The 16,927-nt window shown below is 37.8% G+C and overlaps 1 protein-coding gene across 2 annotated transcripts in view; it reads left to right on the top strand.

The window, feature by feature from the left end:
- The window catches only part of RESF1 (retroelement silencing factor 1), a 43,228-nt gene extending 28,059 nt beyond the window's left edge, over nt 1–15,169 (top strand). The window contains exons 2-5 of one of the 2 annotated variants that reach the window (XM_062590218.1): nt 4,740–4,824; nt 6,168–11,869; nt 12,811–12,885; nt 14,058–15,169. In XM_062590218.1, the coding sequence (XP_062446202.1) occupies nt 6,208–11,869; nt 12,811–12,885; nt 14,058–14,218 (5,898 nt within the window). In that variant the 5' untranslated portion in view covers nt 4,740–4,824; nt 6,168–6,207 and the 3' untranslated portion in view covers nt 14,219–15,169. The remainder of the gene's footprint in view (nt 1–4,739; nt 4,825–6,167; nt 11,870–12,810; nt 12,886–14,057) is intronic. The other variant, XM_062590225.1, reaches the window with a different exon arrangement.
- Nucleotides 15,170–16,927: the final 1,758 nt, after the last annotated feature.

Raw genomic sequence — 16,927 nt, 5'->3', positions numbered from 1 at the left:
ATTTTGTATTGTTTGCTAATTTCCTTTACCTCTTAGCTCTTTTCCCTAATTAGCTTTACATATTCTTTTTCACAAAACACACACTGCCTCGACACTATCAAGGTAAGTATACAAAATGATCATAGAAGGCAGGAATGGAATTTTCTCCAAGGTCTAATGCATCAATATCCAGTATCAAACCTCGTGTGAGCACAGCAGTTCTCCCCATGTCATGGCTCAGTCACAGTACCTGACCCATCGCTGGTAGGTTTGTACAATATCTGCTCTCCTCTTGCAGAGGTTTTGGAGCAGATGTGTCAGTCCCCCCTACAGGGTATTGTCATGAGTGGGAGGTACACTACTTGCAACTGCCTAAAGTTAAACAGTTCTTAGCAGTTAGTATAAACAGCCTTACAGTTGGATGTATTTTCACATGTAGCAGTCCTGCAGTGTTAAGGGCGCTATTCCAAGGAGAATTTTTTTTTTAAATGTACGATAGGCTTATGATTGGATGGTATCCAATTGTTCATAACATTAGTGATTAATAGCCTTTCTATGATTGCTTACCTATTGTACTCATTTGTTGATTTACTAATCCCTTGTTAGTGTTACAAGTGACATGTTGAAGAGGGTAGCAGAGATATTGAAGGTCTTGCAGTTTGGCCTAGAACTCAGAAGGGTTTATGTGAGTTTGCCAACAAGCAACCTCTCCCACCATTGTGCAGCATCTTTTGTAAACACGTGAAGTGATGCTCATGAATTTGAATACATATATGCACACATAATGTACATAGATTAGTATCTATAAGAGTTCAATAGGATGCTGAGGTTTCTCTGTTACCTTTTAAAAGGTAATAGATAACAGTAGATTGTTAACAATTATGTTTGTCCAACAGCTGGAATACTTCCCTTCAAAGGAGCTTCCAAACTATTCAGTCAGCTTTTTTCATTCCTCTCTCTCCAGGTCTTCCTTATAATAAATAGATGAACTTTACACTTTATTTTAAATAAGCTGTTGTTATATTTATGCATAGATTTTTACCATCATCTTCTCCTCCTTTCCTGTAAAAGGAAGGTCTGAACACCTTCCTTGGGATTAACTTCTTGTTATGCTTAATCAATGTCACAACATAAGTAAGCAATGAGTAGGATACAATTTATTGGTTTGCCGGCATAGGCTATTCATATATCAGAGGAACAGAAAGAAAGATCAATCAATAGTTAGCAAATAAAGCAGAGTATACATACCACCAAGCAATTTGGGCTCTCAATCTTGAGGAGTTTCCCGGTCAGACGTCCCCAAACCAGGGAGGAGGCGGCTTGTATCTGTCTCTCCTAGAGTAAGTCCCCTTCCCTTACCTGTAGATATACCTGACAGTAATGACCACAAGTCATAAGACAAAGCTTTGTTTAGCCAGTGGAACTAGGATGTGATTCAGATGAAACAAGGATGTAGTTCCAGGTGGTCGGTTCTTGGCAGATTGTCCTGTTCACAGGACAGTGCAGCTGTCCAAGGTCTATTAATAAAGCAGGTTGCATCAGCCCTCAGGTATCTGCTCACATAAATAACTTGTACAAGAGTGGCTGGAGGGCAGCCTGCGGAAGCAGGTGCACCTTTGGTGTAACAACGGGCTTCAGTGTAGCCTCCCCATCACTTCTAGAAACACAAACACAGCTGTTAAGCTCAGTTATCAGATAGGTATCCTCTGATACTCATCTGTGTCATCTTCCTTCAGTATTGTTCTGTTCTGGTTCGTAGATTCATTGTTTTTCTGAAACGAACATTTCCATCACTGTGTCTTGCTGCTTTTTTTTCAAGTTGTTTTTCAGAGGATTGCCCTGTAAAACAAAGCAAAAACCTACCAATTTCTCTTAAGAAACCATTTCTCTTAACAGGCCATTTCTCTTGAGATTACTTAGGGTTACATACACCTGTTAATTAAGTTTGAATTCTTGAATTGAATCTTTATGTTGATTTTTCTTTATAATCAGGAATTATTTTGCTACATCTTGAGACATTTTTCAGCTCCTTCCAGTTTATTTTAACAGTGCTGATACTTAAATATACTGGCTGTTTATGGCGTAAGCTTTTTCTTGTTTTATTACTGTGCCTCTAGGGCTATTTTCCATCTCTTACATTCTTGTGATTAGCTTCTGCAGCAGGACATTGAACATCAGCTATCACCTATCCAGGAGCTCTGACTCATACCCTCCAAATATTTAACTCTTCTGTCTTTATTAGCCATTCCTTTAAGCAACTCTTTACCACTTCATTTTCTTTCTGCATTCACCCCGTGTAAACAGTGGATAAACAGCAGAAGATAGATGAGAAGACGAGCATGCTGACCGATCAATTATTCCAGCTGCCGAAATACTTGGTGTGCAGAACCCATAAGGAATGGCAGGTTGCAACCCTTAGACTTGTGCTGCATAGACATCACTGTGGACTTGTGCACTTCTAAAGAGTTATTGCTTCGCTTCTTAACTGCATACCTGAAGAGTTACTGCTTCTAGTGTTATCTGTAGCAAATGTGCAGTACGCCATATTTTAGCCTTAAACCTGCGGTACCCTTGAACCTTGCTGTGGACGGATGCTGTGCGGTGCCTGGGACTGCCCAGTCACTTCCCCACAAGGTTCTTTGGGTTCCCCTTGTGATTCAGGGATTTCAAGCTAATAAACATATAATAACCTTGCTCCAGAGTGGTGTATTTTACCTCTGTGTATTCCAAGTGTCATTTTACCACTGATAACACCCGATGAGTTAAAGGATGTTAATTTTTTTTCATATAGTAATAGAGCTAATATATGTACCTTTTTGCTGCCAATGGAAATATCCTTTTCAACATACATTCAACATAACTGGGAGTTCTGACATCTTGCCCCATACAGGTTGATTTTTCTTTTTAAATGAAGAAATCCTTTTGCAATTGTTCTTTTCATGTAACTGTTTGTCCAGCATCCAGCGAGCAGGGTGCAGAGGGTTTGGCCTTAGCGTATTTTCTTGGGCCTTTTTTTGCTCTTTGGCCAGTACTGTTTACTGGTTGGAGTGTTTCTGCATATACTCCTTAGGTGAGCGTTGAACAATTTGGTCATCAGTTTTTAACAATTTAAGTACATTTGCAAACAGATGTTTGCAAATGTCCCCTTACACAGGAGCTCTGTCCCCGAAGATTTAGGAATGCTCACAGCTGAGTAACCCTGTCCCCTCCCGTTGCAGCTCTCTGCTGCCTTGTCATTTAAACACTTTGGTTCAAGTTCAAACCAGTTTACAAGCTGGCCAGTGGTCACACCCCAGCAGTGGTGTGAAGTTTGTAGGCAGTAGATATCTGGTGAGGCACTGCCATCATGAAAGATTCCAACTGTTGAGTAGACCTATGCACTTGCCACACCAGAGATGTAGTTGCTACCTGCACAGTAAATCCCTAGTGAAGCCCTGCCACTATGGCAGACCCTGACCAGCTGGTAGACCCATGCGCTTGCTGCCTCACAGCATAAGGATTGCAGGTGCACTGGATCTCCGGCGAGGGAGATCTCTCCTGCTAAAGGTCCCCCTTAATAGAGCTAGTGCTTTTACCCTGCCTGATTATCTCACACCTACTAACTTGCATTAGGTATTTTCCTATTCTCTCCCTCTTTTTTTGCTAGTAAGTTCCAGCAATGGTCTGCGATTCTGTTTGGGTGTAATCTCACGTTGTGCAGCAGCACCCCCCTCCCCCCCATTTGCTTTCTTCAGGGCTAATGATTTCACCTTCCTGCGGCATTTGGAGAGTCTTACAAGTCAGAATTGTTTATTAAACTATTGGCATCCCAAGTATTCCCGTCCCACATTCTGGGATCCCAGCCTTTGCATTGTACTTGCTGCTTATGACCAGTGCTCACCCTGCCCATAGACGTCATGGCAAGCAGCATCCTCCTTTACCACCATCTCTTGTTCCTGGGATACTGTTAATGGTGCTAACTGACATTTGGAATATATAGGGTAGAAGACACTTAAATATTTCTGCACATAGAAAGTGAGATGTCTTTGAGTGATTTGGAGAGATTACATAAAATACAGGCCAGAGACACCCCTAAAACAGATAATCTGATAGAAAAGCCTAGGCACCGGGGCTTTAGTTACATAATAGGAGATTTGTCTAACATTTGTTCTACTACCTCTGCATTCACTGGGTGTCTTTCCTTTCCCTTTCTGTGTACCTTCAATGAAGAATTGGCAGTGGCCTGTTTAGTAGCTGATGATGAGTTTTGAGACCTCAGTGGCCAAGAAGAGAATGTAGCAGGTGAGGGAAGAATGATATAGGCATTTATGAAGAACAGTCTTTTGAACTTCTGAAGGCTCATTCTGATATTGATCTTCTCAAATGTTCTTCTAAGAGAACTACTTTCTACTGCATATAACTTTATTTATATTTTGCTGTATTAAAGTTATATATAGTGTTTTTAGGTTGTGAATACAATTGCAAATTTAAAATTGTCTTAATCTAGCTAATAGTGATAAACTAAGCTTATGTTTCTCATCCGTACATTTTGATGATAGCAACAAGAATTGAATTTTGCTCTTACCTGATTTGTTTAACTTTGGTAGACTAAGTTGTCTTTGCATATGGTCAACATTTTTTTGTCTAGCAAACTACTAGCTGGTATTTTAGTCTTGTTTATACATTCCAGAAATATAATTTAGATGTTTGAATGTTTCAAATTGCTTCAGCAGCTACCTAAGTCAATGAGGTGATTATTTTATCCCCTGATTATTTTTCAGGAACTATCGAGTGTAACATTGGCAGTTGGAAATCCTTAGCTTGAATACAAAAGCCTGTCTTCTCATCTAAGAGTCATACATCATTGTAAGTATTGGTTCAGTGTTGTTGCTAAAATTGGATGATTTGTGCTGCTATTTTGTTGTTTTGGGTTTTGGGGGGTTTTTTACTGTTTTACTGTTTTTTACAGTTTCGTTTGTGACTTTATTTATTTATTTTTATTTTGTATTGATAGAATTTGAGAGTAGAGAAAGTAAAGAAGAGAGTGAAAGGTGATACAGCTATCTTTGAATGAATCTTGATGATAATACGTGAGCATTCAATGGAATGTTTTAACTTTGTGCCTCTTACAGGCTATATCTGGGTTGTGCTTCTAATACTGAGTTTGAAATCAGGAAACACTTAAAATCTATGAGAGCCTGTGAAAGAGCATCATGAACTTTGGGTGACCTGTGAGAAATTACCTGAAGCATTTTGTTTAGAAATTAAGTCTAGCACGATGTTCTTTTTGGCGTGTGTTTGCCTGTTCTGAGAGGACCTTACCAAGATCAAAATAATATTCCTGCTTGTAGATAGTCTTGTTGGTTTTATGCTTTCTGATTTGGAATCCTTGGCTTGAAGAAGCTGGCTCTAACAATTTTCAGAGGTAGCATTCTCATCTAGCTGGGCTTGCTAGTAATCAATGTCCTGGTCTAAACATGTGAATTATGGAATATAACACATCAAGAGGTAGAGGTCTGTAGCCTTGTCATCTCCTGAAGATGCACTCACTGCAGTGGTAGAAACTGTGATGCTGTCTACATGCTTCATGCTTTTGGCCTCCCGAGTAACTTAATGCTATGTCACAAAGTTAGGCATGGTTTGCTCTGGTTACCTGTTGTTAGAGTCAGACTCATGAGTCTCAGATTGGTAACTGCCCAAGTTTCAAGGAGGAGAAAATAACACGTAAAATAAAAATGAGCAAGATGTAGTACTATGAAAGATCTTTACTGAGCCAACATTCATTTTCTCCTTCCTTTTGTCATATTTCATCATATTTGGAGGCATACCTGCATTATATTCTGTAGGTGCTTATGCTTAGCACTTAAGCATTGCTTATTGTAACATCTTATATGTGAATACATTGTTCTTCCATCATTTGGGGATGAAAAAATAAACGTAGCAATCATTAAATTGAGAACCTGAATGATAATAGGCTTAGCAGAATATTTTGAGAATTCTGTTATTCACTAGATGGTCAATAGAATTCCTTGTTGCCACTGAACTTCTTTGTGTTCTAATTTGCTTAACCTGACATTCACAACATTGATATCTGCAAGATGGGCCAATGAGTTTGCTGTTGTGTCTAGCAGTTCAAGTTGAGCTGCACAATAAATTACTTGTCTGTAAGTGAAATAGGAAATAAATCTAAGCAAGACTTTATTTTTTAGAGTTTTGGTTTTGGACTGAAGAAAAAGAAATCTAGAAAAGATGGACTGGAATGTAGGACCACTCCAGAATACTGATGCACAGAATAACTTGCAAAGTCAAGAAGCGTGTTATACTCAGGTGCTTTCTAATGCACAGGCTTTTCCTCAAGCAAATGCATATTCTTCTGAGAATGTATGCAGTTATACTGGAAATAACCACATGATGTATCTGCCAACCAGCAATATAAATGTTGTCTTCACTCCTGTAAATGCTGAAGGATACAAAAATTCAGACCAGACCTTCTCAGGAGCATCTGTAGCTGGCAATGGATTTGCCATCTCAGAATATGCAGTTGATCGGTGTCCACCTTCCCATGTACCATTAGCAACAAGACCTCCTAATCAGGCGTCCCATGTGCAGATGCAGATAACTCAGAATCCATGGCGAAACTCTAAGGCACATACATATTCTCGTAGGAAGTTAGCTCCCCTACTTTCTCAAATGAACTCTGGAAATAACGTACAGAACACACATCGAGAATCCCAGAACCAGTATCTCTCCACAAATGGTTATACTGTGCAGCCGCAAGTTTCACAGCTTAATTCTATGAGAACTACAATGTTATATCAAAGTAATCGTGAATGCATTAATGCTTCAAAGGCGGGGTGTCTGCCACCATATAACATGAATGGTTCTGCTTCTTCTCAAGGCATTCCAATACCCATCAATCAGTCATCCAGTCAGTATACACAGTCTCAGAATAATTCTTTGTCCTTTGGTACATCTGGACAACATGTCCAAACCCAAATATATTATCCCAGTAATCAGTTTCAAGTTTCACACTCCCAGAGTAAAAATACTACTGTAAATGTACCACTGCAACAATATGTACCAAGTCAGATGGGATCAGAAACTCATAATGGATGTTCTGCACCATCTTTTTTGCCTGCCAGCTGTGATTCAAGAGCACAATCTTTGCTAGGTGTTCAACAGGCAGTACAAAATGTGTCTAATGGATATACCCTAAACCATCAGAAGCACCCATCAGATCAAAACAGTGCTTCTTGTTTTAACGATACTCAGCAATACTGGCAGAAACAGCAATCTGGAGAAGTCAGTGAAACAGTTAGAAATGTCTGTAATTTGAGTGGAAATGTGACAGCAAATCGGCTTTTTAATGAAATGTCTACGGCATCTACTGGAATTTCCAAAGAATTGTATAACACTGTGCAAGAAATAGCAACTGTTCCTTCTGTATCAGCTTCAAAGCCACCAAATGATACTGCTTCAGTTCAAGAAAAGCAGACTACTAATTTAATGAATGTGCCTATTAATTCTCAAATGCCTTCACCAACAGGCGGTGGAATAAAAATTACAAAAGACAGACTAGCTTGGGAAGCTCATAAACTGCTTTCTATTAAAAAAAAATGTCTCCTACTTGAAAGGATGCTTCAGTATAAAAAAAAGCTCTTTGCAGCTTCAGAACATGACAAAAGTACTTCCACACTTACTCCATGTAATCAAAATACTCCCCCTAATTTTCTTCCCCACTTGCCCAATCAAAATGTAACAACTTCCGTGTCTGAAACAGTGAGGACAGCGAGTCAGCAGCACCTGAGTTTTAACTCTTCTCCCATAGAAAGAAATGACAGAAGCATGACCAATGTTGACAACAGAGGCTTAGAGATAACTCAAAGTAATCATCAGATGGAGCATGGAAGCTTCTCATCAAACTCCCTTTCCATTTCCGCTCAGAGTAAACTCTCAGCTCAATTAAATAATCCTGTGAGAGCTCCCATCTTGGAACAAAAAGATGTGTCAGCCTTGACTTCTTCTCAAAAAACTTTGGCATCCTCTAACAATACTTCATGTTGTAGTCAAACTGATAACCCTTTCAAAATTGTAGGAAAGAACATACCAACTAACCCTGGGAAGTCATCATTTCTTCAGTTTGTATTGAGCAGCACAAATATTTTGAAAGAGAAGAGAGCTGGTGCTACTGCAGATAAAATACTGACAAGTCTTCTTTGTAATGAAAAACCACTTGTAGATTTAACGGGCTCAGATGGAAGCTTATTGAAAGATGCGACTGAGAAGAGCATAGAAAGTTTGAAAGGTGAGCAGGCATTTAAAGTTCACACAAACCCTCTTGTATCAGAAGCAGTGGGGTCTGATGAAACTAGTTTCCAGAATGCGGTAGGCCAGGAAAAAACACCATTTACTGAAAATTCATGTTCTGAACAGAACAATTGTACTTACTCTGTGGAAGAGCTGACTGCATGCCTTGGCTTGTGGAGAAAACATGCTACAGAACCTGTGAATGTTCAAAATAGCCAATCAAACGAAAGCCTCACAGCAAATCCAATGTCTCTGTTACCTTACACTCAAAACGCAATGAATAATAGAGAACAAAATAACGTTTCAGTTAGTACCAATGAAGCAGTGTTGCCTTTAACAACTCTTTCTGTAGGACAAAAACATGATATGTTGTGTTCCAATTTGATTAAAAGTTTTGAACTCCAAGTTGCAGTTGTCTCTCCTTTAGTACTTTCTAAACAGAAAACACGGAATGAAGAGACAGACAAGTTTCCAACATCTGCAGGTACAACCTATCCAGTGATTGAAGCAGGAAGCATATGTAGCTTGCAAGAAGAAGGGAAAAATGTTTTAACTGTGGTAAATACTGATAAAGGAACAAAAGAAACTGTTCCTTCATCACCTGATGACTGTGTTCTAATAGAGGAAGTGGACTTAGATTTGCAACAGACCAAATCAGCTGATGGAAATGGAATAGTTCAAAGCAGTGTGAATGCAAGTGATGCATGTGATAAAAAACAAAGGCAAGTTAGCAAATCAGTGCAAGATGCCAGAGAAAATTTGCAATTTGGGTTACCAGATGAGGCTTCTGTTCCTGAACTGGGTGTGAATTCTAGTCAAATCTTTCAAAAAGATAAAACAGACCATAAAGACAAGCAAGCTGTGTTACAGCCAGGAAATACTTCTACAACAGTGTTGGAAGATGTATTTCATATTTCTAGTGTATGTTCTCTTGTTGAAGGTGATACATTTTATAATCCACAAATAGCAAGTATGTTCAGCTCAGCCCCTGTGACAAATACATTAAGTTGTGGTAGCTCATTAGCAGATAATGCATCTGACCCAAAACAAAATGAGCAACACCTGGACTTGTGTAAAGATGAACAGGAATTGAGAGAGAATGTTCTCCAAGGTGAGGGCTTTCTGCAGACGACATTGGAAGACTTGTCAGGCTGCATGAGTAAAGCAGATAAGATTTTGGATGATATCACAATTAGCAGTTCTGAGAAAGCAAGCAGTGGAAGTTCTCCTAAAACACTTTCTACCTCAGAACAAAAAATATCAGTAAATGCATCTTACAAGCATCCTGAAAATGATTTGGAAATTCTTGCTAGCATAAACCAGGAGTTAACTCAAAACTCACAAGGTCCATCAACTGGTGTAACTGCTGAAACAAACATGTTCACTGTTACAAGAGACAGCAGTAAACAAGGTGACACATACAGTAAAAATAGTACAGATGAGGAGACAAACCTTTTTGGAGGAGAACCTGTTAAATGTCTAAACAGTCAGCTGACTGAACTTGTGGAAGAGTTTCCATATGGCATTGAAGGTGCTGATATGCTAACAAAAGATCCAGCACAAAGTGATTTTGTGGCTGAATGGACAGAGAATCGACCTCAGAAAGAGACTCAAACTTGTAACCAAAATTCTGATCCAGTAGATCAGATACAAATTACACTCTTAAGGTCTGAACAGACGCAAGATGCAAAAGATCCAGCACAAAGTGATTTTGTGGCTGAACGGACAGAGAATCAACCTCAGAAAGAGACTCAAACTTGTAACCAAAATTCTGATCCAGTAGATCAGATAAAAATTCCACTCTTAACGTCTGAACAGATGCAAGAACTGTTTCCTGAACCCAACCAGCATTCATATAGTGAAAGCCATAAAGCAACAAGTCAACAGGCAGAAAAAGATTCAATTGAGAAAGAGAACCTTGAAAGCAATATGCAGTCTGATCAGAGCCTATGCGAAGAGAAAGAAAAAACAGAAAAAAACTCTAGAAGAGAGAAAAAAACTTATTGTTGTTTAATGGGTTGGTTATCTGTAGAGTATGCAGTGCCACAATGCTCCTGTGAATCTAGAGTATCTGATTCTGAGAAAAATCATAGTGATCATCAAATTTCAGAATTTGAAAATGCTAGTTCTAAAGAGAGAGAGGAAAGCAATATTAAATCTGTTTCTAAAACAAAGATGAACTGCACAGTGGAAAACCTGCCAACTGAAAAATTTCAGAACAATGTTGGCAAAAATAAGAAAGATTACACCTCTGTAATGAACAAAGAAGCTAGGACAAAGGTGAATAATGAATATAAGCCTCTTGCAACGCAACAGGAAAAAATCAAACCACTTAATTTGTCTGAAAAAAAAGACTCTGATAAATTGAGAAGAAGCAACTGGAAGGAAGAGTTGCAAATCTATAGAAGAATCCCTTCATTAGGGAAAGAATTTCATTCTGCTGAGAAAGATTATCAGAGTGTCTCCAAAGAAGAACTGTTGCCAGGAAAAGCTGGTTGTATGGATGCAGACAATATGATGTTGCCTAAAAAGAAAGACAGAGTTTTCAGGGTGGAGTCCCTTTCAAAAGATAAAACTGAAATAAATTTGGCTGTGAAACCCAAGACAGACATTTGCAAATTTAAAAACTCAGAAATTGTTGAAATTAAGCAGTCTGAAGTCTATGAAGGGCATGAAAATATAACCTGTGAAGAGAATTTGTGCGAAGAACAGAGCAGTAGGAAACAAAAGGATGTACTTGGAAAAGAGGTAGGAGGTGATATCAGAGGGAAAGTAAAATTATCAGCAGAAAAAAAACATAAAAAGTTGAACAGTTGTCGTACTGATGCTATTAAGTTCCCAAATTTTGGCAATATAGACTTAAAGTCAAGAAGCCATAAGTATTCTCAGCATAAATCTGTAAAAACTCTTCCTTCACAGGAGAGTTCATACAAACGGAAGAGGAAAGAAAATATGATTGGAAATAGAGACGCTAAGAAGACAAAGTTGGAAGATGAAAGACTAAAACAGTCTGAAACAAAGAATTCCAAGCAGCTTTTGCATAATCACATGATAAATACTGACAAGACAAGAAAATCAAATGGAGAAAATGGCTGGAAACGTAAGAGCTCATTAACAGATCACTCTGTCCTTAAACTACAGAAAAAAAGGGGTCGATCTTCTACCATCTCTAAAAACTACTTTTCTAACAAAGAGAGACATCTCGATGGTCAGAATAAAGACAAGTCTTCTGAGAAAATGTTTTCTGATAAAAACCTGCTATTTTTAAATAGAAGAAATAACAAATTAAAAATGTGCCTTCAAAAGGAACCGAAAAAACACTATCTGAACAGAGTTGCATTTAAACGTACTGCCCAGGAAAGCATATATCTGACCAAATTAGAAACATCACCTGTCAGACCTGTGTGGCACATGAAGCCTAAAGTGTCACAGAATAGCTCAGATGAGAAAAGAGAGGCTTCTCTCTCAGAAGATGAGAAATCACACAAACTGCAAGTACTTGAATTTAAACTATGTCCAGAGATACTATTCAGAAATCCAGCCACTGAAGAAGAAAGCTCAGCTCCAAAGAATATCCTGGAAAGAAATAAATCTGTTGTGGCAGGTATGATGTATATATAATTTTCCTTCCACTTTCAAAACAGTGCAGGCACTGAGTAGTTCAGAGTAGGCTGAGAGTCCTGAATTTAAGTTGAATAGTGATATGCAAAACCAATAGTCATTTGCCAGTGTTTTTATCTAACTTGATTATTAATGTTTCCCTACTTTATTAAGAAATCAATGCAAGTAAAAAAGTAAATATTTCTTTTTGTGTTAATGTTATACAAAACTACAGCCAATGAAAATGTGGGGCTGTAGAAGTTGAAGGTTGAAGTTGAGTATCTTTCTTATTCTAACTTTGTGTTAAGCTAAGAAGAATGCAATTTCCTTCAACTTTTGTTTTATTCATTTTTCTTAGATTTTATAGAATAAAGTTAGGGTAGTTTAGAATACTAGTCTCAAGTAACTTTACAAGAAGACTTTCAACCTACTTGTAGAAGATAACTTGGCTTGCTTCTGTTGAGCAGATCCCTTTGGCATTGTTACTGAAGGTGATCTGATTTATATTCAGTATTAGCCTGGTTATGTGTAGATCTCACTGGGTAGACAGAGGAGGGAGAGATCTTTTGAGGTATTAAAGAATGGAGAGGGCTTGGCCAAATGTCTTGTGCACTCCTTTCTAACTGTTGCAGCACTTTCTTAGTCTGTTGTAACATTTGTCATCTTTGCTTAAAGCCTTCCTTTTCCTCCTCTTCTCCCTCTCCCCTATCTTTAGATGTTTTAACAGGTTCACTGTGAAGCGTATAGATATCATGAGCTATTTGATTTAAAATAAAAGAAATCTTAAGCTGAGCATACAAGCCTTTGCCGTCCTCTGCATACCCAGCGAAGACTTCCTCTTGTATATGCTAATATATATGTTAATATTTACGCTAAATAGAGACTAATGCTTGTGCTAAAGGAACCTCCCAAAAAAACAATGAAATTTTTAAATTTTATTTTTAGGTGTCAAGAGTAAAAAAGAAGATTGGTTAAAATATAATCCAGTGAAGCAAAGAAAGCTGGAAGGGGCCTGTACAGGTGAAATGACTTGTGATTATCTGTTTCCAAATAAAAGTTAAATATTCTTTGCTTGGTTTTAAGTGTTCCTTTATGCCAGCAAATTTTAAGAAATATTTCAATTCATTCTTTACTAGTTCTTCTGTCCAAATGGACACTATCCACTACACATATGTGGATTTCAAAGATTTGTGGAGACTTTTATTACCATAAGAATGTATTCATATGTTTTCCTGCATACACATGTGCAGTTGAATCAAAGGTAGTACTGAAAACTGTATTTGACTGAAAGTTAAAAATATAGGCAAAACCCAAGCTTGTTACTTTCTACTTTAAAATGTAGGAAGTGTGAGTTTTAGTGTGAGCGTATAAAAACAAAGTAATTTTTATTTGACTTTGTCAGTATGTTGACACTATCTGCTCGTGCACCCATGCTCACAGGTATTGGGACACGTGTCCCAGTAGTCTGGACAGAATTACTTATATATGATGTGGAGGAAAAGCAGTGCCAGCTACTGCATCCCCTGGGTTCCTCTTGATTGGCAATGACAGATTGATTTTGGACAGTTCTTTTATACCCTTTAAGGTCAACAGTTACTATGGTGTCATCTTTCACCTCAGTCTTGCTCCTTTCATCCTTTGTAGATTGTGGGCAAGGTTGCAGCCCGTTGTCTTTGTTTCTTTGCTTAAGCATCTTTCTAACCATAGTCTGTTTTCTTGTTGGACTAACAGTGAGATAAGGTGCACTCAGCGTACTGTAACCTTGCTGCCCTCCTGTAGTTACCAGAGTGCAGGTCTTCTGCCGGCTGACAAGTCTGTGCTGTGGCCTTGATGCAAGCAAACATTTTTCAGTGTTTTCCAGTCTTTTATTGCTGTTAAATGCATCCTTCACTATCAGTGTCTGCCACTCTTTAAACTCTTTGTTTCTTCTATTAATTTGACAGATGTGTATTTCTATTTATGCCTTTCTTAATGTCCTTTGGAAAGCTCTTATACAAAGACCTGGCATTTACCATTTAGGGCTTTAAAGACACGTTGCAGCTGCATTTAAATTTGATGTGATTGGTGCTTTAGTGAGTTTGTGGCATTCTTCTTGATAATGGGGTGGGCCTTAAATATCACAAGGATAAGCACTAGAATCATAAGGAACTTCCGGACATTTGGATTAACCTGCTGCTTTATCTGTCTTTCAGTTGAGGACAGTATTCCACTTGATACAGCTATACAAATCCTGGAAGGAGATGGTGAGGCTCTTCACATTCCAGTCAAAGACTCAAAAGAGATGTTTCAGACTTACAGGAAAATGTATCTGGAAAAAAGATGCAAAAGCGTAGATAGCGTTCCTGTGTCATAGGTTTCTCTTGGTATCACTGGAAAAAACGTGCCAATACCAAACTATATTTTTTTCTATTTGCTTCGTATTTGTCAATGGTTGTAAAAATTCTGTATATGTGTGTGTTCCTTTATGTTGGCAGTATATTTTTCTCTATGAGCCTCATATTTGTGAATAACTGGAATTTCACTTATACGTCCTGTATTTGTTGCACAGATAGGGTTTGGTGCTGAAAACGTTACTGTCAAATGTATTATCCTTTTTTGGCATATTTGAATTTCTTTCTTTTTTTTTTTTTTTATACAGGAGTTAGTTGACTCTTAAAAAAGAAAAAGAAAAAAGAAAAGCAAAAACTGCAAACAAACCTCAAACTCATTTAGATTGTAATAGTCTTTTTCTTTCTTGATTCTGGCAAGCTTCTACATATGATGCTTTCCATTGCTGGCAGTGGAAAAATATTCCTCGTGAAAGGGATTGCAGTGGATTTCCAAGCATTACACCTTTCTTTTTCCACTTAGAGTAGTCTGATTGTCATACTTCTACCATGGCTACTTTTTTTTTTTTTTTTTTTTTTTTAAACTTAGCGTACAAAAATAAAACCCTAAAATTAAGCATATAGGCCAGGGGATACCATGAAGTATTTATGCTGCTACCTAGTTTTATTGCATTTTTTTTCATAAAGATTGCGGAAATTCAATTCTGAATTCTTCATCTGAACACAATGCTGTTGACTGATGCCTAGCCGAAAAGTTTTCTTCCCTTGTTTTTCGTCTGTCTCTCAACTTTCTTTGCATTTGAAAGAAAAGCACAATTGTTCAGGTCAAGGGAGATTGAATTCAGTTTTGTCTAAATTATGTTGCTCACTTTAACCAGGCTGTAATTAATTTCTTTGTTTATAAACTGTGTTAGCTAATATTTGACTACATGTTCACTGTGACGTAAGAGTTATATTTGTTGCTGGATTTCTTTTAAGTGCCTTTTCATTATTGTTCAGAATTTTGGATTGAATCATATTTTTTCACAATTGTGGTATTGATTCTTTTTATCTGTTTAAACCTTTATACTGAAAGTAAAAATTGTAGATATTTCATTGACTGATTTTTATACCTGAAATAAACTTTTAAGGGCTGTGCCTTGTATTTTTTTTTAAGTATAAAAAGTAACTAGTTGTTTATTGCAGTTGGTTAAATAGAGATTGAAGATATTCCTATAGATGAAAAGTTGTTTTAAAATAATTAAATGATATATCTTCTTGCTTAAAAGGTTTCCTAGATAAAACAGAGAACAGGACTTGAGTCCAAGCTTTTGTCAATGAGCTTGTAACAGCATGTAGTTATTACTTATAAAATCATATCGGGAATGTTTTTCTCTTCAGCATCTTTTGTTTCTGCTTTGACTTGGAGTTGTAAATTGGTGAATTAGCATCAGAGTTCAAAAAGCTTCAGTACTACTCCATTCCTAAAGAGGCATGCTTGTGGGAATCTTGGATGTAATTACCCAATGGGACCATAATATTTATAATTCAGCGTACTGATCTGGGAAATTATAAACTAGCTTTTTTTAAAAAAGCAAAAACAATTTTGCTTGCATCATGCAAAAACATCATGTGTACGTTCTTTTTTAAAAACTAGGGACTGTTTGGGTGGTATTTAACTCTCCACCTGTCTGGCAAGTAAGAAGTCCTGATAACTTGCAGACTTCTGGGTTAGTACCCAATTATTAGTTGGTGAGGAATGTTGCCACTGGAGAATTTTATACCAGTGTTGGCAACTAAGAAGGCTTTATTTTCCATTTCCATTTTTGGGGGGAGTTTAGTCTGCCTGAATTAAAGAAGATTCATTGTAGTCTTAGTGCACTCTGCAAACAATGTAATTCCTGTTGAGAATTTCATTTGAAGTTTTGTTCTGCTTAATGATATACAAAACTGAATTAAATGGCTAAATGGAGCCTTTTCAATAGGAAATTATTCCATCCATTGGCCCATGACAATTGTGTCCTAATTGTATCTAAAAAGGTAAATATCTGCAGAAGTCTGCAAATACTCCTGCTCCCTATGCTTCTGACACCTGCATCCATCTAGATGTGGCTATTGGGAAGAAACACAAGTTAGTAGTCTGGCCTCGCAGCAGTAAAGGCCGACTGTGTACTGGGTGGTAATGACCAGAAAGTAGGCAGCAGGTTGAGGAAGTAACTCTTCCCCTCTTCAGATCTCTTGAGGCCACTTTTGGAAAACTGTGTCTGGTTTTGGGCTCACTACTATAGGCAATATTGACAAAGTGGAGCAAGACAAGTAGAGAACTGGGCTTTTCCAGCCTGGAAATACTTGATGGGGAAGTGTAAAGAAGACAAAGCCTGACTCTGAGAAGAGGTACACCGGAAAGGAACAAGGTGCAATGGACACAAGTTGCAAAAAGGGACTTTTTTATTTGACATAAAGAAAAAATATTTAACAGTCATGGTTAAGCATTGGAACAGGTTGCGTAGAGATATTGTGGAGTTTGCATTCTTAGAGACTTTTAAAGCCTGACTGGTTTCTGAGCACCCTGAGCAACGTGACTATTTTTGATGTTGATTCTTACTTGAAGCTGACCGTGCTTTGAATGATGTGTTGGACCTCCAGAGGCCCTTTTCAGTCTTAATTATTCCACTATGAAATATTTCTCTGATTAACCTGCATTAATGTTGCAGTTTTTCTACAAATTCAGGAAAAGAAAGAAGGCTCCTAGTAGG

This window comes from Rhea pennata, chromosome 1 (genome assembly GCF_028389875.1).
Source record: "Rhea pennata isolate bPtePen1 chromosome 1, bPtePen1.pri, whole genome shotgun sequence".
NCBI classification, from domain to species: Eukaryota; Metazoa; Chordata; class Aves; order Rheiformes; family Rheidae; genus Rhea; species Rhea pennata.
The sequence above is the reverse complement of the archived record's forward strand: the minus strand, read 5'-3'. Positions and strand labels throughout refer to the sequence as shown.